The sequence below is a fragment of the Cotesia typhae genome, unplaced genomic scaffold (assembly GCF_013202065.1).
Source record: "Cotesia typhae breed Kobodo isofemale line unplaced genomic scaffold, CoteBio_Ctyphae contig_4, whole genome shotgun sequence".
Lineage (NCBI taxonomy): Eukaryota > Metazoa > Arthropoda > Insecta > Hymenoptera > Braconidae > Cotesia > Cotesia typhae.
The window spans coordinates 593324-618119 of NW_027423748.1; the positions used below are offsets into that span (position 1 = coordinate 593324).

Here is a 24796-nt window from a genome sequence, read left to right on the forward strand (position 1 = left end):
AATTTGAAAAATTTTTAGTTCTTATCACATGAAATCTACTATATCAACTGAAATTGTTTCCATCTTCAATCGATATTGCCGCTCGATTTTTGTTTAAAACCTCACGTTTATGAAACCTCACATTAGCAAAATCTCACGATATTGAAACGTCACATTTATTAAACCGTTTTTTTCATAAACCTCACATTTTAAAAGTCTCACGTTTATTAAAGTCTACATATTGAAAACATCACATTTTTCAAAGTATACGTTTTGAAAACATCACATTTATTAAACCAATTTTTTTTAAAACCTCACATTAGTAAAGTCTCACATTCATGAATTCAGACGTTTCATAAACACGATTTTGATGAAAACATCACATTATTAAAAGTATGAATTAGGACTAAGTTATGGCACCCATTTCCACGCTGCTAAAATTCTAATGCTGTGCGTACTGAATGGTGTCTTAAAATTATACAGTCCATTTTCTAGAGATAATAAAGTTTTTATTCCAAAAATTAAAAATTAATTTTTTTATTTGTATGATATTGAATTTTTTTCTTACATTTTAAAATCAAATTAACGTACACTTATAATAGTTGTATTTCGAAACAGATTATAATAAATTTATAAGTTTACACTTAAATAAAAATATAAGTTTTAAATCTGGTATTGCAACCTAAAAACTAATGAATACGAAAAAGTTTAAATTGAGTTACATTAATTAAATAATTAGTGTGTGAAAATTTCAAAATAATATAAAAATAATAAAGTTCCTGCAAACTAATAAATATAAAAAAAGTACATAAAAGAAAATTTATTCAGACATTGAATTAGAGATCGCTAATATCGTCATTCTTAAAGGCATTGATTTCTTCAATAAAAGTAGTGTACTTTGGGTGTTGAATAACTGCCTTCCGTTTACCACCTCGCTTAGTCCCTCGAGGAGGATTGATATTCAAAAATAATCTGAAAAACCGAAGCAATTATTAAAAAAAAAATCATTATTTCTCAAATACTAATGAAAAGTTATATACACCGATGAAATTATTTAGAAATATTGCTAAAAATGAAGCGTTACTGAAAGAAGTATAGTGTCAAAGTGAAAACGATACACTTTTCAGATCACAAATTATAAAAGAAAAGATTCATCGACTTATAAGAAGTTTTTAATACAAACAAAAATTATTTTTAATTTTATTTTTTTAATAAGAAAGGATGTATGCAACATAATATTTCTTGTGTTAAGAGTTTTTGGACTTGACGTATTTTATTGGAGAAATTTTTTATCTAATATAATTTTAACGAACCTTTGAATCACTTCTAGTGTTCCTTCGATTTCTGGTGGATACAGAAATCTGAAGATGAAATAAGATAAAAATGTTATTAATATTCCATCCAGAAAAGAATTAACATTAATGATAACATTTTTTTCAATCACAACATTAAATTGACTGGACGAGTTGTGAATATCAATTCCTGAAAACCACAATTAAAATTTTTTTTATTAATTATCCTATTCATAGTACATGTAAAGTAATTAAGCAATATTGCAAACCTCTAACAATGAGTACTGGATTCAGAACCGTAATTAATTTTAATAATTCTTCATCGCTCGTGTCTTCCTAAAAAAAGTTAGATTGTAAAATTTATTTCTTTATAAAATAAATTAATAATAAGTTTTCATTACAAACTGTGTAACAAAATTAATAACTTACTTTCATTATCACATATAGATATTCTAGTTTTTCCTTAGTCCCCATATATTTAGTTATAAAATCAAACAGAATATTTTTATAAGGAACTTTATTATTTAGAGTATCGCAATATTCTTTAGCTTTTTTTAATTCATGATGAATATATTTGAGATTTTCAGGAATACTTTGCCCCTTATTTTTTTTTTTAAACTTTTCAATTGCACATACATATTGTATTTCCTTATTTTTCGAAAAACAATTAATAGGAACATAAAAATCTTTTAACGAGTTTCCCCATATCTTTAAACAGTCTTGGCCCAGAAGACGATCTGCATGAGCAATCATAATTTTATAATGAGTAAGGTAAGGCCAATCTGTGAAAATTTTAGTAAAATCTCTATTCTCTCGAATAATATTTTTGCGTTGCAAATAATATGATTGAGACATTAATTCCTTGATATCTCCAACGGGTTTTGAAGGCTTGTATTTCTCAATTAGTTCTAATCTTTTTTGCTCCTGCGATTCCCATGTTTCAATTGAAGGTAATTCAGGCATATAAGCCACACAACCGTACTCATCCTGAACTTTTGGTTTTCGTGCTGGCTCTTCAAGATCGTGTAAGATGTATGAATGTGATGCTTCGTTCCCAATTTGGTCTTGTTTAACATAATTTATTCTATCATAGATCTTCTGGCCCAAGCTTGCACCAGCAGCATCCATAGATAAGTTTTTGACTGTAAAAGAAGCTGGGTACTTATTTACCAGCTGCTTACCAATGTCTCTTGCAGTTCCACGGGTAGTGTTTTTTAAGTCATTTGTCATGTATTTTTCAATTACATGAATCAGTGATTTTTTCTTGTCGGGATCTAGAAACGTTCCTCTACTCAAAAATTCCTGTACAGAAGACGGCAGTTTTACATAAATGCTGTCTAAATTAGAAGTTTGACGTCCAAGTAATGATTGGCAAGGCTAGTTATCAGTTTCGAGGTTCTCTGTAATTGAAATAGTTTACTACTAAGTAGAAAATACTTATCAAAAGTACAAATTTTTAATTAAGTAGTTTATAATATTATTACTTCATTTAAATCATTTAAATTGAGAGCGAATATCGATAGAAAAGATAATGTATTAAAAGTACTAAAAACTGAAAATTTTAAGTATCAATTATACATATTAATAAAAGATTCAATAAAAATTCATTCTTTACCATTCGACACTATTGGAGTATTGTTTGCTACGTTGTCACTACTCCACTCAATCCCATCTGGAACCAGAGTTAATGATAGTTGCTCCTTAAAGCTTGTAGCTAATTCTTGTAAGATATCATCGTCATCGATTTCGGTGAAATCTTCCATGAATATCTAATTAAATTATAAGACAATGAGTTATAAAATATATAAAAAAAAGACAATAATTAAAAAAATAAAGTAACCGACCTTGTACACATTTTCCGTTAGTGATAATTTTACTCTCGCTGCATCGATAAGCTCAGTCATGGTCTCAGCTTTGACGAGTTTTTTCATTGATGGTTTGTTATGCCGAGAAACTTTGAAGATCGTCATCGTGATTCGTCGCTATTATCAATCAGTTTTCAAATAAATGATAGATTTTTTGAACTTATAATATAATTACAAAACAATAAAATAACTTAATTACGATTTATATATTTGTTTGTCTATTTAATTTCATGTGAATTTTTACGATAGTTTTTTTGGAATTTTTTTTTTTAAACAATATTTATTTATATTTCATTTTCATGTTGACTATTGACAAAAACGGCATAGAGTGCTTTACTTTGACTCAAGCTTTATCGCTTTCAAGAACATTCAAAATATAACAATAATAATTAATTATCAATAGTAATAATCTATAAATTAAGCTGAAGGTAAAAAGCTACACTGATGAAACGTCGAATTGAACATAATTTTATTACAAAGCATACTCAACTAATGCATACTTTGGTTTGACACATAAAGTTGAACTTATTCTATAAATATGTAATTTTTCGAAGCTAACAATTTCATTAAATGATAAGCATTTGTATTCTAAAATCTCTCCTAGTTTATAAATTCTTAAGTAAGAGATAAATTTAGTATAAAATACACCTACAATAAAATAAATTTCATTTTCGTCATTTAAGATCTTGCAAATTTTTCCAACAACTATATTATATTGATATGTATCTCGTGAAATAAAAAGAGCATCACCAGTACGATACGAAACACCATTTTTAATAATTTCATTGCACTCAATAGTATTTGGGTGTAATTTTCTAGTCAACAAAGTTTGTTTTATCATTTCATTATATAAATTTAAGTTGAATTTTTCAGTATTTTTCAATTCAAGATCGGTACTAATCTCTCCTCCTAATCGAACAAAACATTGATACAATTCATGTTTAATACTAAGTGATTTGGTAACGTTTATAAAATTACGTAAAAATCTCATAGCACGTTTCATAAAACAGTGTTTGCTCTCAGACCGAAGTGTCCATGACTTCATTAACGGTCCAAATTGAAGAATTAGTGATGGATAATGCATTAAATAATGATGTTTTGGACGGAGAGGCTGTACAAATGAAGATTTTCTAAAGTGTATGTAATCACGGATAAGTGAATCTAAATGAGTTACAAATGATTTATGTATTGCGGGAGCACATATTATTTCAATTATTTCGGAAAGTAATAAAACGCATTGCCAGACATCATCGTCAATATTATCGATTTTATCATGTACTAATAATGGTAATAATCTTAAAAAGCTCCACATTTGACAGGCACCACCTGATAATCTTTGAGAAGTTGGTGAAATAAAACATAGCTTATCCCGATGATCTTCTACTGAATAATCAAAAGTTGCAATTCTTTGATTTAGTAAATTGTATGAAAACCAACCTTCATTCACAAAGTTATCGATAAATAATTTAAGGTCATAAGCTAGTACTCCTTCAAATATATCATGTCCAAGACAAGGAGGTAATCCAGGAAGACAAACGTGGTAATAGTTTAATTGATTAAAAACTGAATTGAATTTTACTCCTTGAATCAATAACGGTTTTTTAATTTTTTTTTTTTGGAACAGGAATATTTTTTATTTAAACGGTCTATGGTTTTTTTGTAAGAATCAACAGTTCTTATTGGATACGTTCTTAATGCTCCTCTTATGGATTCAAAACATTTTTTTGTTACCAAACAATATCTACAAAAAAACTGAGTTCTGCTAAAATTTTCGGCGAACCCCCCTAGTGCGTGGCTTCCAAGATTGTCACCTGTAACAAATATTAAAGATCCCCGAATAAACTTACCCGGTGATAATTCAATACCATTGGTCTCAATATCTTTTAAATCTTCTACAATTTTACCAAAAACTTTAGTATGGTCGAATATTTTTTCTCTGCATAATGCAACTAGATACATGGAATTCACATGGGATCGTATATTATCTGGATAGTTCCCTATACTTAAGTAAACCGCTAAAATTTTATATTTAGCTTTAGCAGAACCTAACGGATTTACAATTTCGAAACTATCTTGATATAATATAAGTTGTATTGCATCAGGATTTTCTTTAAAAAAAATATTATTCTTGAACACACTACCGTCTGTAAAATCTCTTAATATTTCGCTATTGTTTTCTTTAAGATCAAATACTAATTTATGACTTAGTGATTTATTATTATATAATTGTTTTAAAGTTTCTTTTATTGGTACATAATGATAATAATGTTTTTTTTTCTTATTATTCAAGCTATCGAGAGGAATTTGAATTGGACTGACATATGGGAAATGCTTATCATAAAATTGTCTCCGTTTATAAATACATCCTAAATGATCGTCAACAGTTTTAAACGTATTATCTAATGTATTAGCAAGTATATTTTCAATTAATTCTGCTGATAAGTCTAAGTCTTTTAAATATTTTGACAATTTATCCTTCACGATCTTTTCATTTTGTTGACTCATATTACATAGTTCACTGGCAATGTATTGAACAGTTGATGCTGGCAAGCAAAATTTGAATTCCAGTTTTAAAAAAAAATGGGCTAAATTCATTAAAAAATTATCATTTGAAGTATTTTTTGGATAATCTTCATGCTGGTAATCGACTTGTTCACATTGTAATGGTGATGATGGTTCATCAATGAAGTTCTCATTATCGTTAACAATAAATGGGTCGCAAGAATTTGCATTATCCTTTTCATTAAACTGACCTAATTTTATTTTTTCTTTTTTATGATATTTACTTATGTGGGAGGAGAAAGAATTTGTTAGGTGATATGTTTTTTCGCAATTCGGAAAATAACATTTTACAGTAGTTCCATCATGTATATGAGCATATAAATGTTCTTTCAATTTTTTAATGTCAGTATATCTTTGACTACAATTTTCAACTGTACAATTAATCTAATTAAAAGAAAGCTCAGTATTTACCGATGAGGTTGATACGTGACTACTGGTACTTGAAACGATTTTGTGAGTGCGATATACATGACTTTGTAACGATGACAAAAGTGAATATGCCTTGTTACAGTGGTTATACCCACAAATTAGTCGACCTGTTAAATTTGAATGTTCTCTCAAATGTTGTAAATAAATAGATAAAACTGAATTGGTAAATTCACAAAATAGACAAAAAAACATTATACTTTTAACTTTTTTAAAAAAATATTGATACAGTTGATAATTCGAATGATCTTATTACATGAATAGTATTATATTACAAAAAAATTAATTTTTGTTAACTTGTATTTATTGTAAACAAGAGTAAATAGAAAGAAAAGCTGATTGATATTGCCAAACTCTGTAACAAAGTGTAGTGGGTTATAAACATAATGATTATACTACTGATTTTAAGACGTCCTCTCACTCAAAATTATTTTATAAATTTGTGTTCTCATATACTCAATAAAATGTTTAGTAGGCTATAACATGTTGAAAAATTTTAAAACTATCTCAATCGTTTTATTAATATATTCTTTCAATTCAGAATTAAGTGACTCATTCTGATTGGTTTATATTTATTAATTTTTTAAAATTACTGGCAACTCGAGTTTTTCATCAGTTTTTTTTATTTATTAATTAACTGTAATATTTCTAATTTTAAGTTGTCTAAAAACTTTTTAATAGTAATTAGTTTAATGGAAAGTGAGGAATAGAAATTTTGTAGTGACAATATTATTAAAATCTTTTTCAAGAATTACAAAATGGTATTAATGAAATTTATAAATGCTGTTTGAAAATTTGAATCCATGTAGTTATATTAATGTATGAAATTTAGATCATTATTTTAGTGCGTTGCTAGACTCTCATTGTTTACAATTTCTTTCATGTGGAATTTAAAAAAAGTTTTTTAAAAGAATTTATGAGTTAAAACAATATAATAATGAAAAAAAAAGTAAATTTAAAAATCAATATTTTAATTAAAAACAAATGTTGACATTTATTAAAGAAAAATCGAGAAATGCAAAGTTTTTAAATTAATGGTCAATCAATGATATTGAAACCAGCTAAAATCTGATCATTTTTAAATTTTTTCAACCGTTGAATTTCCATAAAAAAATTTAAATTTTCAAATATTCCATCCATCGTTTTTGAAATTTTATTATGTGAAATCTTGAAAAAAATTTTTATTAAAATTTATCAGTTAAAAAAATTGTCAAATGTCTGCCGAATCCGTTAGTTTCATATCCTTTTTTTTTCTTCTAAATGATCAAGAATAAAATAAATAAAAAAAAAAATTTTTAAATGTCAATTTTTTAACTAAAGACATATTTTCGGTAAAATAAGGAAAAACTGAAAAATTGAAATTTTTTCAGTGAAAACTGAAAATCTGTTCAGTTTTTAATGCTGATTATTGAAAAAAATTATTTTGTCTGTCATAAAATTGATCTCTACAAAATGTCAGCGAAAAACTGAGAAATTATATTTTTTTGGACTTTTAACTGCTAAAAACTTATTAAAATTTTAATTTTCCGTAATCGATCCTAAGTTTTATAATAAATCTATGAGTGTAAATATAGCCGACATTGATGATTTTTTATAATGAAAAAAAAATAGATAGAATGATAATAGTTGAACAATAAAAAAATGCACTTTTAGATCTTTAAATTTCCTACACGCGCATTTTTTTATTTTCTCAAAATTATCATTATTATTATTTTAAATTGTCTTTATAAAATTACACTCATGTCTGCTGGATTCACACTCTTATAAATCTGCCGAGTGAAGAGACAAAATAAAAAAAAAAAAATTCGAATTAGTTAATATTTCGATTTTTTTATTCGCAAAAAATAGTAAAGCCACACATTGAAAAAATTATCGAAATTTATAAACAGTTCAAATTTTTAAATTCACTAAAATCTTATTATCTTTCAATTTTGTGATAGAATATGAAAATACCTTAAAATAAACCTTATTTTTTTTCAATCAATCAAAATATTTTATTTTTTAAATAAATAATTATGACTTTTTGTTGCCAACAATTGAATATGGTTAGAAGAGATGTAGATATTTGTAACTTTAAGTGATTTATTTTACTTTTAGATTTGATATCATTAAAACAAAGTTTCGACCGTTAATGTGAAAAAGTTATTAATAAAAAATAGAAATTCAGTAAAAAAATTAATTTGTCTAGGGAAAATATAGCGAAAAAAATATTTAAAAAAAAAAATTGTTTTTTATTTATTAACTTACCAACAATCTGTTTTTATTTCTTTTTGTACACTTGTCTCTCTCGGTTTCCTTTTGTCTTTTCACTTGTTTTAAAATTCACTTATTTGGATGTATATTCTCGTTATTAATTACACTTCGATGACATAATTTAATTATTAAAATAATATACGCAAGTAAAATCATCAAATTGTCATATAAATGATCCTCTGAATAGCGATTTTTTTTTATCTGTAATAGAAACAACCACACACTGGAATGTCACAAGTGCGACTGAATATTAAGTCTCAATAACATAAGACAGATGAAAGCGTCTAGTTGATGTCTAGCGTAGCCGCTGGCCTCTCAAGGAAAATCACCGAAAAAACTCGAGCATACTTGCCTTTGTTCGGCCACGACCCGACAAGTATAAACTCGCAGTGTTAGAAACTGTCTTATTTTTTCTTACGTTTATTTTTTTTTTACCCTTTTTTTTACCAATACTGATTTTTAATTTATTAAATTTTAAACAATGCACATAACCTAATCGACTGATAAATAATCTTTTTAACAGCCATGACTTTGTAATGCGTAGCCCAAAAAACACGTCTTTATGTGCATGTAGAGACTTGCAACTTCAAAAAATATTTTCTTACACTTAATGTTCACTTTAACTTTTCACTTCCATTGAATATTAAAATAATTTAATTTTAAATAATGCTCATACACAAACAAAATCAAATTATTACCGTATTCAACATTTTAATTCGTAATACACAGCCACTCACTACTTAGTTACACAAAAGATTGAATTTTAATTTTAGTTATAAAATAAAAACGTTGAGTTGGTGTCAACATAAATTGTCCCGGGCAACCGCCAAAACAAAAGATGCGGGGACTTACAACACCAATGCCGTCTAAGTCGAAGCCTTACGTTCATACGCAACCTTGCATTTTATTAAATAACTGCACATGAGATAATATTATTAACATATTGTTATGATTAATAATTATTCTCATTAAACAGAATTAATTTCTAATTTTTATCTTTATAAAAGGGAAATTTCAAGCTTGTTGCGCAGTTAAAATTAAAGTTTAAAGTTATAAAGTAAGCCGCAAAGGCTTCGAATATTACGTGTGTTTGAATATTACGTTTATTTGTAAAACATCATGTAATATAATATTCCCTGATTAAAAATATTGATTGAAAAGTATTGGGAATCAGTCACCCTATGTGAACTGTATATCTATATATACATGAAAAAGAATTGAAATTATTCAAAAGTATTCTAATTTCATCATTTTCAATCCTTTTCAATCAATATTTTTAACCAGGGTTAATTAGTGCGTTTATGCTTCTCAGATGAGTTTATAAATATTTAATACATACAATATTGATATGAATTATATGTTTATTTACTCAAGTTCAATTATTTTAATAAATAACCCGAAGTACTGATGCTGAAGTGATACACAGAGAAGTGTTTATTATATTATCATAAGATCTTAAATGCCTTGAACTACGTGTAACTCATGATTCTAGATAAAAAAAAATTATCATTTAAAAACGAAAATTATTAGAAGTTAGAAAATATGTAGAAAAGAAGAAAAAAATGCTACATACAAATTACAGTAGTGATTAAAAAATGAATTTTTTTCGACACCTTAAAAAATCTTTCCTTTTAAGGAAAAAAAACGCGGGGAAGTTTTTGTTTTGATTTAATATAAAAATAATACGTTTTTGAACAAATAGAATTTTTAAAATATCTCCTATAGTATTAAGCTTTAAGGTCAGCTGTCACAAATTTCACAGAATTAATTATAAATCTTAATTTTTAAAATTGTGACTCTCGTATTGGTACTATAAAAAAATTTTTTCAGAATCGCTGTATAAAACTTAATTTCCTATAACAATTATCTTTTATGATTTTTTTTTATAGGATTAATATTTTTGCTGTTATTTAGAAATTAAGGATCAACTATAACTATTTAAAATTTTACAACATTAATTAAGATCCGTAATAGTTATAAAAAATTTGGCAGTATTAATTGAGTCTTAATTCTAAAAATTGTGTCTCTCTTATTGGTCATTTAAAAAAATTTTTTGAAAAAAAACTTATAGCGAAAAAAAGTCTATAAAAAGTCTTTTTAAACAAAAAAATATCTCAATCTTTATCTGCTCTTATAGTATTGGACTTGCAGAAAAAAAGTAATAAGAAAAATTTTATAATAAATTAAATTTTCTTCAAAAAAGGTCTCTTTAAATTTTTTCAGAACGTTCATATTTATCAAGATATTGTCAATAATAAACCCATTACGGCAATATAGTCAATAGTTTGAAACCAAAAAACGTATAATCTTTCCTGAAATATAAACAATTTTGTAACTTAGATAGAATTTACAATTAATAACGTAATTATTTCCAGTTAATTACGACTAAAACAAATTGAAAAATTCATCAACTTTTCTCGAAATTAAATTGCCCAAAATTATTTTTTTGTAAGCAGATTTATTATGATTCCGAAGAATATTTCATTTAACTTTCTTTTATAATTTTCTGTGACTTTTTCTTATAGCCCAATTGTATATATGAGTCGGTCCAAAATTTTTGTTACAATGAAAAAGTATATAGATTAAATTTTTGATAGAAAGTTGAAAATGTTTGTTTTAAAAAAAAATTCTCCGAATTAGAGTTGTAGAAAATTTAACTTCACATTTGTTGTTATTTATAAAAATCTTACTTTTTAAAATGCGGCTTTCTTATTGGTCTTAAGAAAAAATCATAAAAAACAATTTTTTTTTTTAATTTTAATTTTCAAAGGCGGCTTCGTAAAATCACAACTTATAAATAAAAAAAAACAATTTTTTTCTGTAAAATTAAAATGCACTATGCAGTTTTATCATTAACACCTAAAAATAATTATAATGCATTGTGAACTTTCATTGAACAAATTGTAATACAAAATACAATATTTCTGTGCAATTTTGTTAGAAGTTGTTCTAGATTATATCACCAAATATACTTGTAAAATTAAATCCTTTGTCGTTGAAAAATAATATTCAGTCATGTAAAATTACCAAAAGCGTTTAGTTGATACATCAAGACCACAAAATTACAATTCAATATCATGATTGAATGTTTGTAAAGTAAATAGCAACATTGTCTTGCGATTTTGTCAATCGTTGTAACTAAATGAATCTCAAATATTTATGGTGAATCACCAATGTTTTTCTTGTAAAAGTATTATACTTCATTGGCAAGTTACGCTTGTATCGTAATTTTTCAAATGATTAGTATAAATGTAATTTGTTTTTGCAATTTTACTATGAAACAGTGTAAAATTACAAAAATTATACCGGATTGTCATATAGCAAAATACCAGTACATTGATACCCAACTTTACAATACTTGTGATTATTAAAAATATTGTAAATTTACAAATATTTTATTTCTTTATGGTTTAGTGAAATTACAAATTGTGTTTGATAGATACTAAATTTTTGTAAAATTACAATACACTGAGTAGTGTCATAATTTAAGCTGAGAAAAATATAGGAAGCGTTGTAAATTTTGAATAAATTTATTATAATATAATTTACAATAATTGTTTGTAATTTTGCATAATGTTATGATAAATTAAATTGCAAACAATACTTGTAAATTCAGAACGTTCTTAATCGGCAATAACCAAACTCTTTAGGAAAATTACAAAACATGTGTGGATTGTACAAAAAATTTGTAAAATAACAACTCATTTTTGTGATTATCGTTACATGTTTCGAAAAATTACTTGAAATGTTATGTAATTCTGTATTGGTATACATTGGTTTGTAATTTTACTCAACCAAGGTCTTGTAAAAATATTGTGAATTCACAAATAATTTTAACAGTGTAGGTAATTCAGTATCGTTCATGTAAAATAAATAAAACAAAACAAAAGTCAGAACACTGTATATCTATCTACATCAAAGTAAAATTATTTCACCAGGGGCGCGTGTGCATTACCTTCCTTGTATAGCTGCTTTTCTTATTTTTTTGTTTTTTGCACGACTCATGTTTTTTTTTTTTAATTTTTTTATTATATTTCATATTTTTCGTTTTATCATTATTTTATAATTGAATGAACATCATAAGTCGTGCACTTTTTGATTTTAAAAATTTTTTTGTAAATTTTTTTGCATTAATTTTGTATGACACCTACATAAACAGTTATCAGCCAGTTTTTACAATTTTACTTGATAAATAAGTTACTGTACAAGAAACATTGATTTGTCATTTAGCCAGTTAATTTATCGGTAAGTTAAATTAATTTTATGCTGGACTCTTATGATTTGATTAATGAATTACGTTAAGAAATGGCCAATAATAAACTCATAGAACTTTCATTCTATTAAAAGTAAATTTTACTGAAAAATCAAAAAAAAATCCGACGAGTTCATTTGATACGGGATTCCCATAATACTATTCTAAAAACATGACATTGAATTCAGCTGTCACTTCACAATTTTTTTAATTTTTTTCAACACATAAATTTGTTCGAAAAAATTATTTTAAAAAAATTGCTTTGTTTATTTTGTCAAATTTATTCATGTCAATTTTTTTTTATTTTTTTTTGTCATAATTTATTTATTGAAAAAATTCTTAAAGTAATTAAATATTTGCTAAATTAACTTTCATTCTAAATCCGGAGACACGTTAGTGTCTCGCGCCAAGTACACGTCCAACATATGGCGTGAGACAACGTGTCTCTATTCTCTTATCTTATGTCATTATAACCTTCTTACATATTTGGGTCTATATTTCATTATTATTGCCAAGACACCTGACACTTTCACTATTTCTATTAAGTTTCTATCTACGGATTTTACACATATTATAAAAAAGTATTGGGTATGAACAATTATTTAATATATTTCAAATATGAAAATTTTTCCCTGCGCCTGTTTTCGATTCTACGAGAGATTTTACAAATTTAGGGCGAATTTTGTTATTTCGAAGTTGGTAGCACTTAACTTTATCTACTAACTATACTTACTTTACGTAGGTTCTAAAACTTTAGCACCCACAAGTAGTTAGTATACTAAGAAAAAATTTTGTAATGAAAAGAAAGACAACCTGCGTAACTTTATACAGTTTCCACTGTACTTATGAAAACATTAGCCTGGGCGTTAATGCCCCGCGCTATAATTATCGATTTTATTCCGAGTAGTCAGTAAGTTTTTTTCTCCAGAAGTCACGTTTATTAATCGAGCGCGTAATTCGAATTCAAATATGTCAAATATAGAATTTTTGATTCTGTGTTGGAAGTAAAGCCTAAAAGAACTCATATGAAAAGTTGTTTTTCTGAAATTGAGTGTAGACAAATACTATTTTTAATTTAGTAGAAAAATCTATCAAATCTGTGTTGCAAACTATCCATAATGTGATTGGTAAAGTATATCATGAGCATGGAAATATATACAATTCCAATGTATCTATCTATTAATTATGATTTTAAGATTAATTATGAGTTCCATGCAATCTGCTATTTATTAATAACGACATGATAATGACAATAAATAATAATAACGACAATACTGAGATCAATAACGATGATACTAGTCATAAGATAATAATAAACATAATTATAATGGAAAAAATGTTAGAAATTTTTTAATATTGATATAAAATGTAAAGTTTTCAATTGATTTAATTGATCAATCAAAACCTAAGAGAGTATGCAGCTAATTCATATTTAGTTTTTTTGCTATTTGGTACTATGAGAAAAACAAATTCGTTTTTTCATTCGTAATTGAGCTTTAAAATTGAGCAACAATCAACCCTTCATATTATGAGTATAGCAATACCTGCAATAATTAATTTAATTCTGAACTTTTAATTTCCGCGGAAAAAATACAAAATTTAAATCAACAGTTTTTTTAATTATAAAAAATGTTAAAGTTTCTTTTTTAATATAAAATCTCTAGAATGAACTATCGAACAATTTTACATACAGTAGAATCCCGATTATCCGAACATCGATTATCCGAACATCCGATTATCCGGACTCATTCGTCTCGGCTCTAATTATTAATTTAAAAATGTTTTGACGGCACAACGAGACATGTTACGACAAGTTTATTCCCGCCTCCGACGGTGTACTCCCGCTCTCATTTGTTTGCGGGATAGTGTTTGTTATTGTTTCATTCTCTTTGATAGCGTTCAACTGAAAGGTTGTCTTTTATTTTTGTTTACGTTTTGTGTTGCAAATTTAAAATGTCCAAGCGAAAAAGAGTAGTGTTGTCTCTTAAAGACAAAATGAAGATAATTGAGAGTATAAAAAATGGTGAATCCGGCAGTAAGTTGGCACAAATATATGGTGTCGGAACTTCTACGATATCAGACATTAAAAAAATTCTGATTCCATAATGAAATTCACTTGCGCGCTTGAGCAAGAAGATGGAAGTTCGCAACGTAAAGTCATGAAAAATCTCAAAATGAAATTCTGGAGAATACAGTTTTTACTTGGTTCTTACAAAAGAGAGCATGCGGTCAGCCCATATCTGGACCTCTGTTATGCGAAAAAGCATTGGATTTTAATCAAAAACTTGGTGGTGATACTTCTTTCAAGGCGAGCTGTGGATGGTTAGCAAGATTCAAATCCAGACATGGAATTCGAGAACTGGAGATTCAAGGAGAAAAACTGTCTGCTAACGTTGCATCAGCCGACTCTTTTGTAGACGAGTTAAAAGAATTTTTAGATGAAAAAAAATACGATTTAGATTTTGTATACAATGCGGACGAAACAGGTCTTAATTGGAAAGCTCTACCAAGCAGATCATTAGCATCGCGACGTGAAAATGCTGCACCGGGGCACAAAGTGAGTAAGGACAGAGTTACAGTTATGGTTTGCGCAAACGCTAAAGGAACACATCGACTGCCACTGCTACTTATTGGTAAATCAAAAAATCCGCGCTGCTTCAAGAATGTTAAAATACCCTTAATTTATGCTAACCAACAAAAAGCGTGGATGAACACAGATATTTTTCTTACTTGGTATGAAAATACGTTTATTCCTGAGGTAAAGAAATTTCAAAAGGACTTGGGAAAAGACGGCAATGTATTGTTGTTATTAGATAATGCGCCAACGCACCCTTCCGCTGAAACATTAAATCGAGAAAATGGGAAGTTCACGGTTAAGTTTTTGCCCCCTAACGTAACATCGATATTGCAACCTATGGACCAAAGTGTTATTGAAACTTTAAAACGTTTATACAGAAAGCAGCTACTGCGTCGTCTTTTATCAGCAGACGACAGTGAAATAGAAACGTTGTTAAAGTTTTTTAAAGAAATTAATTTAAAAGATTGTTGTTATATGCTGGTAGAAGCGTGGAATTCTGTGGAATTGCAAACATTAAAAAGGGCATGGAATAAATTATTAAAATTAACTCTATCTGATTCTTCAATTAAACCACACGACGATTTTAAACAAATAACCGAAGCAATGAAAATTCTTAGCATTGGTGAAGGGTGCGACGAAGAGAATATTATGGCGTGGCTGAACTGCGATAGTGAAGACCCTGGATTCCAAATATTAACTGATGAAGAAATCATTGAGGATTTGAACAGTAACGAGAGAGAAGATGAAGAAGATACTGAAACTGGGGATGTATGTCAAGTACCATCTCACGCAGAAGCTTTTGAAGCTCTAGATGCTGCTTTTAAGTGGTTTGAAAGACAGGACGAATCGGATCCCATACAGTTGTTACAACTGAAGCGCATCAGGGACTTGGCTGCGAGAAAAAGATGTGATTCATTACGGCAAAAATCTAGAACAAGTTATTTCCAACCAAAATTTTAAATTACATAGGTATTATGTAATATAAAATTTTGGTTGGAAATAATAATATCAATTGTTATAGCTCGTTTTTTATATATCCTATTATCTAAGCAAAACCCATTACATAATAAAAAATTATTAAAACTTAAATATTATTTGATTTACTTTGAAATCGGTTATCCGGATTTTCGATTATACGGAATACCCCTGGTTTTAATTGATCCGGATAATCGGGATTCTACTGTATGTACTTTTTTGAATGATATATTCTCTTCTGGTTAGAATTTATTTATTGACTAGAGCCATTACTTAAAAGAACTCAAATTGTTTAGTTTTACTTTCTTCGTGAAAGTCAGGTAATCAAAGTCTAAGTGATTCTGTTCGAGCGGTGTACAGATGTAGGTAGCGTTTCAGTCGAATTGAGCGGAAATTTTAAACGACGATATTCAGCAGTATGGTGCAACTTTGGCGCATCCCACTCCTTTGAGGTGGGGGGTAGTGTGTGTGTGTGTGTGTGTGTGTGTGTGTGTGTGTGTGTGTGTGTGTGTGTCTCTCTCTCTCTCTCTCTCTCTCTCTCTCTCTCTCTCTCTCTCTCTCTCTCTCTCTCTCTCTCTCTCTCTCTCTCTCTCTCTCTCTCTCTCTCTCTCTCTCTCTCTCTCTCTCTCTCTCTCTCGTGTGTGTGTGTGTGTGTGTGTGTGTGTGTGTGTGTGTGTGTGTGTGTGTGTGTGTGTGTGTGTGTGTGTGTGTGTGTGTGTGTGTGTGTGTGTGTGTGTGTGTGTGTGTGTGTGAATTCGCAGCGCTAGTAGTAGAGGTTCTCATTAAAAAATAATAATTATTATAATGTACATATACATTATATATGATATATATATATATATATATATATATATATATATATATATATATATATATATATATATATATATATATATATATATATATATATATATATATATATATATATATATATATATATAATGGATAGTATATTAATAATAGTATATATGTATATTCACTTACCTTTTAGCGATAAACAATTAATTATGATATAATTTGTAATATTAATAATTCTATTGATAAACGAAAATCTTACTGATCGTATACCTACACTTTATGCCTTATTAGTAGTAGTAGTAGTAGTAGTAGTAGTAGTAGTAGTAGTAGTAGTAGTAGTAGTAGTAGTAGTAGTAGTAGTAGTAGTAGTAGTAATGTAAGTTATCGCAAGGTCGCTGAGCTTGCAAATATTTTGTATATGTATATTCACTAACCGTTTAGCATTAAATAATTAATTATTATATAATTTATAATCTTAAATAATTCCATTGATAAACGAAAATCATACTTACCGTATACCTGCATATCAGATCTTATTTTAAGGGTAATGAAGGGATTTTTTCTTATTAGCTATTATAATAATATTCATAATAAGCATAAATTATCAATACATGTATTATTAGTTATTGATACATAAGTTTTCGCAGAATACAATAGCAATAGACAAAACTCTTTAAATTTTATAAAATAAACATTTAACTTTTTATAATTATAATAGCAATAATTTTAGATTATCAAACTTTTCATAATCATTTAAACATTCTTCACTTTAGCTATTATTTCTTTATCGAATAGCAACATTAATTCATAAGTAACAATATCGATATAGTTTTCAATAAACCATTCTTACGATTTACCTTCTTTAGCCGATAACTCACTAATCACACTATCTTTGACGGTATTATTCTTCAAATTTGATATCACACATTTACGAATGACTTCTTCAGGTAATTCGATGTTGCCAAGAAGTTTTGGTAAGAACTCTTGAACAGGTGTAAAAAGGTGATTGAGACACACATTACAAGGTTCGACGAATTTTTGAAGATAATTCAAGCGGGCGTTCACGAGCTCTTCAAAACCGTAGATAGTTTGGAGTGTGTTCTCTTTCATTGTCACTTTTCGGCCACGCTGAACAGCAGTAGATGTTGATGATGATGGTTGTTGATCGGTTCTTTCAATGATGGAGAATAATTTAGCTTTCCCATACATGGACCCCAGCAGAGAATATTGAAAAGTATATCCATCAAGCGATGTTGTATCGAGCGGTAACTTTTGATACTGTGATTCGATTAAATTCAGATTACGGGCTAGTTTTTTAAGAACAGTCGTAAATTTTAACCACTTCGCTGATGCACATAAAATACCGCAGGCTTTTTCGTCAACAATAGCGATACATGGTTCAAACTTGTAAACATCGCTATTCAATTTTAAACCAACAATGATTGACTTTGAGTGTGAATCATTTAATTTATAAGATGTAGTCAATAAGAAATCAAAACGTTCCCATGATGGTATAAAACGGTGTTCTTCAACACCTTCGTCAGCTTGAAAATTCTCGTAGAAAGAGCGTTTAGCCATTGCAAATTAATAGTTGTTGCACCAACAATGTTCTTAAGCGAACTGATGCTGGTTACACACGGTTAACACCCACAACTCAATATGATGGTTAAGCATTTTTTCATATAATATTAACAAATGTAGAGTAGAGCTATGCGTTCACTGTCTAGACTACACGTGTGTTTTTAAAAAAAGCCGTCTCAGCATAACGTGACCAGATACTGCACACAATTTTTCTTATAATTATAAGACAGTTTCAATCAGCTTCTTGTAACTTACGAAAGTATTTTTTGAAGACATAATGAACGCAGATAATTATATTTATCAGCAACCCTTTACGAGGGCTGTGTGTCAGCTAGTGCGATACATACGGGATAAATCACCTCGTTTGTGGTCTATCTACACCGAAACGCGTGTTTCAAGTTGGGTCTTTTTACAGCGTGACAGATTAATAAAACTATTGCGTAGAATTGTGGCTGTAGCTTCTTGCCGTGTGTTGTCAAGAGCTTATAAGAAAGGATTATTAACAAATAACACTTTATTAATGACAATTGCCGTTAATACAATCCTTCAAACATCAAAAGCAGACGCTGAGTGTTTAAAACCCTTCTTAACAGCTAATGGTAAGTATTTTTATTTCTAGACCGTACAGCGTTTAATTTAAATATCTCACACCTCATTTTTAATGGTTTTATAGAAGTCTATTGCCGCGATGAACTCCTAAATTCTGATAATACTTCTGATGCCGATGAGGATGATATTGACATTAGCGTGAAAAAAGTAAGTTCGGTGTATTTAATCAAGATGTAAACCAATCGAATAATAATAATAATAATCGCAATTGTTTCATAGAACTGTCAAAAAACCTCAACATCTGCAGCTCTAAAAGGTGAGATAATAAGGCTAGACCGCTTTACCGGAGTGAAACGTTCACGGAGCCGTGCATCGTCTACTAGCTCCGATGATACGCATGTATCATATCCTACGGATACTGATGAAAATATGATGACTTTATCGGCTGATCTCGATTCGGAAGAAGAGTATTATCAACACGTAGCATATAATAATCGTCACAACAGCGATGCTGAAGAGATTATTGTAGAAGAAGACGAAGAAGAAGAAGAAGAAGAAGAAAAAGAAGAAGAGAGCACGCCTTTATTTTTTGATGACCCTGACGATTATTATGACGGCAATAGTGATGACTCTAGTGATGATAATATACGTTCCTTTGTACAATCACACGCTCTAGGTATTTTACAAGATATTACAAATATTCACACACCCTTGGCAGCTTAAATTTAATTAAATATTATTACTGCTTGTATGACACCTTATGCGATTTAAATAAAAGTTTAAAATACTAACAACATGAACATCTACCTTATAAATAGTTTAATTGAAAATATACATATATATAGGTGCCCAATATGGCGGTGTAACAACACGCTCGATAGCAAAAACCACACAGAACGCCTTACCATCTACATCGACAGCAGGCTTACCAGACGATCACGAAGCCTCAATTGAAGATCATACTTCAATTGAAGACCATATTGTTGAACCACCTGGTAAAAGATTCAAAATCGAACGTGAAATAATTAAACATTATAAGCGGTTTCAAGCTAAAGGTAAAGAAACAACTTTAATAATACAAGAACCGCCGGTTAATACAGATCCCCTACAATGGTTTCACGACGCATTGAGCGATATTGTAACATATATTACAGCGGGTTGTAATGCGCATGACTATATAGGTTTTACAATTAATTATGAAAAACTCACACAGGGTGTAATATGGTCGCGTTTTCAATGTGCAAACGCTGTTACAGGCACTGATTTATGGAATTTGCTTACTAGCGTTTCTCAAAGTGCCGGAGGCTTAACAACCAACGATAAAATAATTGTTACATCAGCTGTTGTCGCCGGTGTCGCGGGGTGTGGGAAAGTAATTTTATCTCATGAAAATATATTTAAACGATCCATTATAACAATCAATAACAATGATAACTTATGTTTACCTCGTTCGTTAGTTGTTGCAAAAGCATATATAGAACGTGGTGAGATCCGTTCAGGGTATTTGCAGAAACGATGGAAAAGCATAATTGATGGACGAAGGAGTTTTCAAGAGAAAGAAGCGTTTAAATTATTACAAACTTACACGGTCGTTATACCGCGAAGGGGTTGCGGTTTAAATCAAATACAAAATTTTCAACACTACTTTGCCCGCGAGGGTACAGCTATCGTTGTTTATGAATTTTTAACTTTTGGTAAAGGTCAACCGCTTTTTGACGGTCGTAATGCTGTTCAAGAAGCGTTCGGAAACGTTTGCAATACAATTAATTTATTATATTACCAAGACACTAATCATTTTCAACCAATAATAAATTTAGCGGGTGCTTTAGGCAGTCGTGCATTTTGCGAAACTTGTAATAAAGGATATGAATCAGCACGTGGTCATAGGTGTTCTAAAAAGTGCCCGCGCTGCAACGTGGCACCTGTGTGTAGACAAATATGTAAAAAACATGCCTTAACTGTAAGCGATGGTTTTCAAACGATGATTGTTACTCAAATCACTTAAAAACTGGTTCGGCTAATTTGAGAGGTAAAAATAAAAATTTCACAGTTTGCGAAGCATTAAAATTATGCGGTGTTTGTTATCGTTATATCTTTCATAATGTAGAACATAAATGCAACATAAATTATTGCAAAGTGTGCTGCTGCGAAAGGCCTCTGAATCATTATTGTTTTATGGCCCCCTTGAAAAAAAAAGAATTACCAAAAGTCTTATTTTTATTTTATGATTTCGAAACACAGCAAAATGAACGTGTAAAAGGTAACCGTAGTACAAGAATTCATATACCTAATCTGTGTGTAGTTCAAAAACTTGTACTTATTGTTGGGATGACAAATATGTTTCTGAAAACTGTGCTGAATGCGGTGTGCGTGAATTTATTTTTAACGAAAAACCTGTAGAAAAATTAATCGATCTAGCTTTAAAAATACTAAAAATTTTCGAAAACTATATGTATAGCTCACAATGCTAGAAGTTTTGATGCTCAATTTATTTTGAAATGTATGATAGAAAAGAATAAAACAAGGCTACCGGATTTAATATTAAATGGTACCAAAATAATTGTTATGCGTATAGGTAACACGGTTTTTTTAGACAGTCTAAATTATTTACATATGCCTTTGAGAGATCTCCCAGAAGCTTTCGGTTTCAATAACGAAGTATCGAAAGGATATTTTCCTCATTTATTCAACAAACCCTGTAATAGGGGTTATGTAGGTCCTATCCCTGCTGTCAAATATTTTTCTCCTGATACTATGTTTCAAAAAGAGCTTGAAAAATTTATTGCATGGTATAATGAAAAATCAGAAGAAAATTATGTTTTCAATTTTGATTCCGAAATCAAATTTTATTGTCGAAACGATGTTATTGTGGTAAGAAGAGCTTGTATGCAGTTTCGGGATATGTTTATAAAGTGTGGAAATGTTTGCCCGTTTTCAGAGTGCACTACAATAGCGTCAGCTTGCTCAAAAATTTATCGCCGTAATTTTCTTAAACCCGATACAATAGGTATTTTACCGGCTACAGGTACATACAGATGGTCTCAGAATCAATCATTGAAAGCTATTAAATGGTTAAATTTTAAAAGAACGTGAGTACGGTTATAGAATTACACAAGCAGCGCGTGGTAAAGAACAGCGTTTACCTTCCGGTATAGTGGTGGATGGTTACTTTGAAAATTCTAGAACAGGTAAAAAAACCGTATTACAATTTCACGGGTGTTACTGGCACGGGTGTCCTAAATGTTATAAAGTAAACCGTGATAGAAAACTAAATAATAACTACCAAGAAATAGATAATATGGATACTCGATACGAACGTACCATTGCTATATCCGAAAGAAATCGAAACTTGGGTTATAAATTAATAGAGGAGTGGGAATGTGATTTTGATTTATACTTAACCAACAATCCTGAAACACTTATAGCGTTGCATAATCACCCTTTAATCAATATAGAGCCCTTAAACCCACGAGATGCTTTTTTTGGAGGTCGTACGGAAAGCTTTATATCGTTATATGATGCAAAAGAAAATGAAAAAATTAAGTACGTAGATGTTTGCTCGCTGTATCCTTACATTTGTAAAACAGGTAAATTCCCAATAGGCCACCCTAAAATATATATAGGTAAGGAATGTTCTGAAATTATAGGTCCTAACAAGGATTTATCAAAAGTAGAAGGGCTAGTTAAATGCACTATTTTACCACCGCAGAATTTATACCACCCAGTACTCCCTTGTAAGCTCCATAATAGACTTCTTTTCACTTTATGTCGATCTTGTGCTCAAGAATTAAAGCAAACAAACTGTACCCATAAAATTAAAGATAGGCTTTTAAGAGGCACATGGGTTGTTGATGAGATAAGAAAGGCCATTCAGAAAGGATATAAGTTACTTAAAGTATATGAGATATGGCATTATAAAATAACGCAGTACAATCCAGAAACAGGTATTGGTGGAATATTTGCAGATGATATTAATACATTTTTAAAAATTAAAACTGAAGCTTCTGGATACCCCAGAGACTGTATTACAGATCAACAAAAGAAGATGAAGAAACGGTTGTGTGGCTGTCTCTGTGCACACGTCTTGTAAGGCGTCCATCAACGTTTCTACAGGTACATTAAAAATTTTATTTGCTAACTTATGATTTCATATACTTTCTAACTTTTCTTAAACTTTTAAAACATTGTAGTTTTTTGAGAATCTTAGTCAAGACATATTCGAATCAGCCATGAGGTCAGCACCTGAGCTTGTGCAACAAGCTCTTATACCACATCGAAACATGTCGATGAGCAGCAGTGGCAGTGTTAGCAATAGCAGCAGTAGCGGCTGTGGCGGCAGCACTACCGGCAGCAGCAGCCGTGATTAAGATTATATTTATGAATTATATTTATACATGAATTATATTTATCTATTTACATATGCAACGCTTTCTACGACATAAATTATAAAAATAATATCATTGAAATTGTATTTGGAGATACCAATCATTGGAAAATATAAATAAAGTTCCTATTATAGCCGATGAAAATTAATCTATATTATTTATCATCAGTATGTGTTTTTACGATTTACACCCCGTAGATCTTAGCAGAGTCTGTCTTTATATAACATAACATTTTATAAATTAGCTCAGTATATATTATGGATCCACGTTGGAAACATCCATGGACATCAATTATATGCGGTCCTACTGGTTGCGGTAAAACAGTATTCGTAAAAAGATTCATCAAACATTTATCTCTAATGAGTGATACAAATTTCTCAAAAATAATATTTCATTACGCTGAATGGCAGCCGGGCTACAATGAGTATATTCATGATAAAAACATTGAGTTTCATGAAGGTCTTCCAATAGGTGACGAATACGGTTGTGATAATAATCCAAAACTAGTAATTATTGACGATTTGATGCGTGAAGCATCAAATAATGCTATAATAGATCTTTTTACAAAAGGTAGTCATCATAGGAATTTGAGTGTTATTTTTTTGACACAAAATATTTTCCATCAAGGTAGAGGTCAAAGAGATATATCATTAAATGCGAATTACATTGTAGTTTTTAAAAACCCACGCGATAGATCACAAATTCAACATCTAGCGCGTCAAGTGAGTCCGGAAAATAGACGTTTTCTACAAGAGATTTATTACGAAGCGACATCTTTACCACACGGTTACTTACTACTGGATTTAAAACAATCAACTCCAGAAAACTGCCGTTTCCGATGCTCTATTTTCCCGGACGTCCCATACCAGGTGGTCTATGTGTCGAAAAAAAGTATAAATTATAAAACTAAAAGGAATAATGTACCAGTAGTTCTTTGATAATGGGCGAGCTCACACCTATAAAAAAAAAAACAGCTACGTGTATTACAAGCATTGTGCTATCTAAATAATACGCAACGCTTAGCTGTTTTACGTAAAGCTAATCCTGCTTTAATACGTTGTATTTGCGAGTGTATATTAAACATATTACGCGGTAACGTACCTTTAACAACGGGTCATAAGAAAAAATTAAAACGTCACATTACGATTTTAAGAAAATTATCATCAGGAGGAAGCAATCTAAATACTAAAAAGAAAATAATTATTCAAAAAGGCGGCTTTTTACCTTTATTTTTAGCACCTGTTCTGGGTGCTTTGGTTGCAAATATAATTTCTAAATAAAACATTTAGTTAAATCATGGA

At 29.4% G+C, this 24796-nt stretch overlaps 1 protein-coding gene across 1 annotated transcript; it reads right to left on the minus strand.

The window, feature by feature from the left end:
• Window positions 1-593: 593 nt before the first annotated feature.
• Window positions 594-6076, minus strand: LOC141527153 (uncharacterized). The gene is made up of 6 exons (XM_074242470.1): window positions 3116-6076; window positions 2887-3040; window positions 1701-2671; window positions 1541-1607; window positions 1293-1461; window positions 594-951 (listed from the first exon to the last, which is right to left on the minus strand). The coding sequence occupies exons 3-6, from the start codon at window positions 2499-2501 to the stop codon at window positions 816-818; spliced, it is 1173 nt and encodes a 390-aa protein (XP_074098571.1). The 5' UTR covers window positions 2502-2671; window positions 2887-3040; window positions 3116-6076; the 3' UTR covers window positions 594-815.
• Between the last annotated feature and the right edge of the window lie 18720 nt (window positions 6077-24796).